Source organism: Phoxinus phoxinus (assembly GCF_949152265.1).
Source record: "Phoxinus phoxinus genome assembly, chromosome: 8".
In the NCBI taxonomy this organism is placed as follows: Eukaryota; Metazoa; Chordata; class Actinopteri; order Cypriniformes; family Leuciscidae; genus Phoxinus; species Phoxinus phoxinus.
In genome coordinates, this window is record NC_136883.1 from 28430410 (window position 1) to 28437251 (window position 6842).

At 38.2% G+C, this 6842-nt stretch overlaps 1 protein-coding gene across 1 annotated transcript in view; it reads left to right on the top strand.

Annotated features, from left to right (window-relative positions):
• The first annotated feature begins 385 nt into the window (after nt 1–385).
• Nucleotides 386–6842, top strand: part of lrriq1 (leucine-rich repeats and IQ motif containing 1) — a 24989-nt gene continuing 18532 nt past the window's right edge. The window contains exons 1-9 of the mRNA XM_079619992.1: nt 386–413; nt 642–740; nt 1136–1247; nt 1360–1460; nt 1793–1886; nt 2046–2266; nt 2368–2439; nt 5243–6577; nt 6662–6814. Coding sequence (XP_079476118.1) covers nt 393–413; nt 642–740; nt 1136–1247; nt 1360–1460; nt 1793–1886; nt 2046–2266; nt 2368–2439; nt 5243–6577; nt 6662–6814 — 2208 coding nt within the window. The 5' untranslated portion in view covers nt 386–392. The remainder of the gene's footprint in view (nt 414–641; nt 741–1135; nt 1248–1359; nt 1461–1792; nt 1887–2045; nt 2267–2367; nt 2440–5242; nt 6578–6661; nt 6815–6842) is intronic.

Sequence of the window (6842 nt, forward strand, 5' to 3'; positions counted from 1 at the left end):
CTAGGTTCTTGTTCTTCCAGTTAATGTTTGTGTTCCGAAGATGAACGAAAGTTTTACGGGTTTGGAAGAACATGAGAGTGAGTAAATTCTGACAGAATTTAAACTTTTTGGTGTACTAGCCAATCCCTTTAATGAATTATGTTGCCGCTAGGGGGCACCAAATATAAACAAATAATGTGTGCTGGAAATGCTGTACCTTCCCATATAATAGCTGTCCAGAATTGGCAAAAACAGCTGTTAACTAAATTTTTAAGAATACGTTTACATTAAAATATAACCCTGAACTTAAAAAGCAGTCCGACAATATTAGATGGGTTCTCTTCATGAAGTTTGTCCCTCATGCCACTCTGTACTTTGTTGTCCATAGCAACTGCGGTGGACGAACTACAAACATGAGGAAAACAGAGAAACAGGTGCTGTGTAACACACAGTCAGGAAAATAAAGTGTTTGTTGAATACTTACGAGATGTTTTTCTATCATCATTATTAGTATTGTATGCTTTTGTTAAGAGTTGACAATGATATATAGTTTACTTTAACTACAAATCTGCGCGTTTGCTGTTGCTTCGCGATCAAATACACTTACGTTAGATATAGGACTTAATAATAGCCTAACGTTAGTAATGGATAACATCGAACAGGCAATAGATGAGGAGTTGATGAAATTGAACCTCGATCCTTCTGAAAATTATTCAGAGTCAGATGATGACATCTTTAACGTTACTGTTTTGGATGGAAATGTAAGTGGCTTTTATTTTATTTTGTTATTCAGTTCCTATAACGTTAACTTACTTATTTATTTATAACGTTAACGTTATTTACTTAACTTACGTTAGGTTACTTATTTTGAATGTAAGTTAAGTTAGTTGACTTTCCAACATTGTAACAACTCACTTTATTATGAAAACTTTATTTGATAATTTAAAGTTAGGCTATATATATTGTAGGCTATTTAATCTTTACTGGTGAAGAAAACAATTAAACAACATAATATTTACATTGAATATGGTAATCTATTCCACTTTTGTGACATTAAGAAGATATAATTTATAATTCACGTAGTTCATCCAAAAATATGTACGTTTACTCTAACGTTACCTGTCCTTTCATCGCTGTCAATAACCTGTTTTCACAGAAGCTACATGCAGAAGATAGGCTGCCTGACTCAGTACTCGCATATGTTGAAGCTTCAAGAAATCGAATGAATGCCTTTGAACAATTAATCCTTGAAGATTTTGAAGAAAAGGGTGAGAAGCATGTTAAAAGATCAGATTAAAATTCTGAATTAAAACAGTTTAAAGTTTATAGACCGCTTACTAGAGGTATTACATTGTTTTTCCCTTTTCTGGTTCCCCATAGATTTGTCAAGCCAAGAGCAGTCTCACCTTAATCACAAAGATAATCCTACAACTGAACCAGCTTTAGATTTTATAGAAGACCCCATTAAGTGGAAAGAGAAAGTGAGTCATCATGGTTGTTTGTTTGTGGTTAAATGAAAATGGGATTATTATCCTATCTGAGTCATCGCAGAGGAAAGGAGTGTCTGTGTTTTGTCCTTAACTTAACCTTTAATTCCGTTTGTCCCTCACAGTAGCAAATTATCTGTTACATATCCCAGTTTTGTTTGTGTTCAGTCAATATTCATTTAGGCTGTAAATTCTCAGAAATTACCCTTGTTTATCCTCAGACATGCAGCATACCGATTATGTACAAACATACATCAGATGATGTATTGCATGGATCCTATTTCGTTAGTTCATGAATATTATAAAAATGCACATGTTTTTGACAGATAATCTCTGAATTAGAGGAACAAGTTGGACTTCTAAAAGACGTTGAGCAACAGAATGCCCCGCTGGAGATTCCAAATATGCCATGGATGGAAGGTACATTTTCTGTAATGATGTGGCCTGTATTTTAAGTTTATACACACTATTAAAAAACTAGGTTACACTGCTGTTAAATCTGCACCCATATCTCCAATGGTTTTGATTGCTTATTAACCTCTTTATATTCACCGAATTGTACCTTTACTCTGTTTTTAGATGTAAGTGAGCGTGATACATTCACTGAGATTGAATTGCAACTTAGTCTGGAGTGGAGAGAATTAGAGAAAAGACTCAAAGAGGAAGAGGAGCAGAAGTTAGCTGCACAGGAGGTAGAAAGACTGCTGCATTTGAACTCGAAAAGAGAAGAAGAAGAGAGGAGGAGGAGAAGTCTGATGGAGTTTGAGGGGGATCTGAGGAAGATAGAGGAGGTCACTCTGGTAGGACTGTCTAACATTTTTTTTTTTTTATAATAATCTTTTTCAAATTAGAAGAAAAGTTGATTGAATAACAAGATCTAAATTCTGTATGCCAATTACAGTTTCAAAATGCTGGAGTTAAAAACGAAGTTCACCACACAGAAGATCATCAACTGGAGCTGGATACACATCAGGTGAGTTTAATATGCCTAAGATTGTTGAAGATGCTATTTAATAAATGTGTCAAAAGTAAAAAAAAAAAAATGGAATAAAGAATGCATACATGTAATATAAAAATAAATATTTGTTAATATATGAATGAACCGAGTTGGTGTATTATGTAAAAACACACAAATGAGACAATTTGTTGAGTGTATATGTCAAGTCAAGTGACCTTTATTTATATAGCACTTCATACAAAACAGATTGTTTCAAAGTAGCTTTGATAGTGATAACAGGAAAATGATTCAATGATGCAAACAGAGTTCATTTCGGCTGTACAGCAGTTTTAAAGGACAACAGTGTCATTGTTCAGCTGAAGTCAGGTCAGTGTTGATTCAGTTCCGTTGTAAATATCATCAATTATTAAATTAGTTCATTTAATCTATAAAGTAGTTCTCCAGAAAACAGTGATGTCATCATCCAAGGCTGCGTTTCTCAAAAGTATAGTGAGCTAAGTTGAAGAGACCATTGGTGGCAATGGCTCTACGATCTACTTAGGCTTACGGTGCTTTTGGGAAACACAGACCAGCTCAGTATGGTTACGGAGCTGGTCATTGGTCTAATATTAGTGCGGATTCCAGTCTTCTTATGATGGAAGAAGTACATCGGGTGTTATGGGATTTGTTCCTGGTTCTGCTTGACCTCTGGGGCTGCTTTGCATCCTCTGGCACTGGAAACCTGCAGCGTGTGGATTGTGGAAGGCAAGATGGATTCATTGAAGTATCAGGAAATCCTATGAGAAAATGTCATGCCGTCAGTGAGGAAACTGAAGCTTGGGTGTCATTGGACCTTCCAACAGGACAATGATCCCAAGCATACCTCAAATTCCACCAAGGCTTGGTTGCAGAAGAAGTTCTGGAAGATTCTACAGTAACCATCACAGTCACCTCACTTGAACCCCATAGAAAATCTCTGGTGGGATTTGAAGAAGGCAGTTGCAGCACCCAAACCCAAGAATATTACTGAACTGGACTGGAGGCCATTGCTCATGAGGAATGGGCTAAGATTCCTCAAAAACGCTGTCTGAAGCTGGTGTTGTCTGGAGCTATTTCAATTACTTTTGTTTGATTTGTTCGTTGCAAACAGCTGAAAGTTTGTAAATTTAGCCAATAAACCTGATTTGCAATGAGGGTTGAATAATTTTGACTACAACTGTATATCCAAACATATTACAGGCCACTTTATTAGGTACACCTGATCAACAATGCAAATTTGTTAATGCAAATATCTCAGCCAATCCGATAGCAGCAATTCTATGCATTTAGCCATGTAGAAATTGGGCATGTACCATGATGGTACATGGTTGAACAATATACATGCTGTGAAGCAATGAAACTCAGATTCACTTCTCACAAGAGAGTCAATTCAATTATGTCTTCAATTATCAGCAAGAAGAAAATATTTAGCAAGTGCAAGCATCAGTGCAAGTGAAAGTTGTTAAGTTAGTTTATATATTTGATCGTATAGGTACACAGAGACTTCAAAAATGACATGTACAGGTAGTCATTTTTAAAGCTTTTATCTGTCGATTCCAAATCTTATTTATCTTGCATATTGTCGTTATATACAATTTAATTAAATGCTTAATAATAATTGTTAAATTGTAAAATTGCTTGTGTAATGGATTAGATATATAGTCATTATATAAATAATGATCATACAATTATTATAATAAATGAATATTGCTTAAAGCCAGATAGTTTTGTCTAAAAAAATAAATAATAATAATATATATATATATATATATATATGTAGCGACCTTTAATTTGGAGCAAGAGAAACTGGAGAAGTGACTCTTTTTTGTGTCAGACATGTTAGATGGCACAGGTTAGCTGTGGAGGGTAAGTTACTATGACGATGAACACCGCTAAAAGCCAAGCCACTTTCATGGCCTAAAACCCAGGGTTGGCACAAACTAAACTGAAATATACCTGACTATTCACCTAAACCGGCTTCATGGCCTATGATCAAGATGATGTGCTAAAATTCAAAATGAGCCTCAGAATGGGGAACAAACGTTTTTTTAAGTGACTTTGAACATGGCATGGTTGTTGGTGCAAGGCAGGCTGGTCTGAGTATTTCAGAAATTGCCGATCTACTGGGATGTTTACCCACAACCATCTCCAGGGTTTAAAGAGAATGGAAAAAAGAGAAAATATCTAGTGAGCTGCAGTTCTGTGGATGAAAATTGATGATGCCAGAGGTCAGAGGAGAATGGCCAGACTGGTTCAAGCTGATAGAAAGGCAACAGTAACTCAAATAACCACTCGTTAAAACCGAAGTCCGCAGAAGAGCATCTCTGAACGCACAACACATCTAACCTTGAAGCAGATGGGCTACAGCAGCAGAAGAACACACCGGGTGCCACTCCTGTCAGATAAGAACATGAAATTGAGGCTGCAATTTGCACAGGCTCACCAAAATTGGACAATAGAGAGATTGGAAAAAATCTTTCCTGGTCTGATGAGTCTCCATTTTTGCTGCGACATCCAGGTGGGATGTGGTGGAACTGGAGAGTCACATCATGGATGTGACGCCGACAAATCTGCAGCAACTGCGTGATGCTATCATGTCAATATGGACTAAAATCTCTGTGGAATGTTTCCAGCATCTTGCTGAATCTATCCCATGAATAATGAAGGCAGTTCTGTAGGCAAGAGGGGGTCCAACCCGGTACTAGCAAGGTGTACCTAATAAAGTGGCCGGTGAGTGTATGCGTGTGTATGTATATATGTTTATATATGTGTACCAGTCAAGTTTTTTGGTTAATTTCAGAACTTAATCAGGAAACTGGAGGAGCAGATTGAGGAGGAGAAGCAGGCTTTTGAGGAGGCTCAGGAGGAGGAAAGGAGGAGAACCCAGAAGCTTCACTGCAGAGCAGCCACAAAGATCCAAGCTGCTCTCAGAGGAGCATTAGCTCGTCGCTGGAGCAAAAAAGAGCTGAGGAGAAAGAGAGAGGAGGAGAAAAGGTATGAGGAGGAGAAGAGGGAATGGGAGAAGATGAAGAAGGAGAAGGATGAGGAAAGAAAAAGGATCGAGGAGGAAGAGCGAGCACAGAGGGAGGAAATGGAGAGACGGAGAGAAGATTATGAAAGAGCGAAAGAACAAGATCGCCATCGTCTGGAGAGAGAGCAGAGACTTGAACAACAGAGGAGGAAAGAGGAAGAAGATAAGAATAGGAGGAGGGAAATTAAGAGGAAGGAGGAACAGAACAACATTACAAGTGTAATAGATGATTGCAGAAGACAGGAAGTGGATGCACACAGGAAGAATAAAGAAAAGGAGAGAACAGAAGTGGAAAGCAGTAGCCAGGTGGAGGATGAATTTAAAAGAGAGGAAGAAAGAGAGGAAAATGAGATCAAAGCCAATGAGGTAATTGTGAGAAAAATAGAAGATAATAATGAAAGAATAAGGCATGGGAAGAACATGGAAAACACATTGGATGACGACAGGAATGCGATGAAAAAACAGGACAAAACTAAAGGCATAAGCACAGAAGACACAGAAAGATTAGAGAATGTGAGACCGCAAACAAAGAGTGATCAAGACAGAATAAAGAGCCATGAAGAAAAGAAAAGAGTTGTTGGCAACGCAGAGCTTGATTCTCAGATAAATCTCTCACAATCAAGAAAAAGCTTTAAATTGACCAAACCCACTCCAGAATCCCACATAAATGCACATCAAGGACTTTCCAATGACCTTGGCATTAGTTTAATTGGTTCCTCAGGTGTTGCAGATCACCTAAGTGTTGAAGCGACTCCGAGCGTAGATACCGACTTGACTATGCCGGCTTCTGATTTGAACGATGTAGCACCTGAAATGAACACTAGAGGACATCAAAATACCACAGCTGTCGATCTTAAGGACCATGAACCTGAAAGCCAAGAATCAGTTTCAGTGTGTCTGCCTGACAGCACAGAGCAGAAGCGACTGGCCTGGATGATGAGCTGCACTCCTTGGTCCAAACTATCATTGCAGAACAAAAGGAAAGTGTCTTCGGCACAACAACAGTCCCAAAAAAGAGGGCCAAGAAGAAAAAGAGTACCCAGTTTACCCCCTCTGTCTGTGAGCACTATTCTCAAAACAGGAACTTGGAGCTCTCTCAAACAGGTAGAAATTAAAACTCATTTCCTGGCTGAGATATGTCTTATATGTTTCTGCTAACTTTATTGTCATTATGCTGGTAAAAATCAGGTTACGACAGTGATGCTGGAAGACCTGCCGGGTTGTTGCCTGTCTACACTTTCCGAGTGTAACAACCTGCAGACTTTGACACTTAGACGCTGTGGACTCACATCCTTGGATGGATTGAACCAGTGCGCTCAGATCAGATACATTGATGTACAAGTAAGAAAGAACAAATCTCTTACCAAGG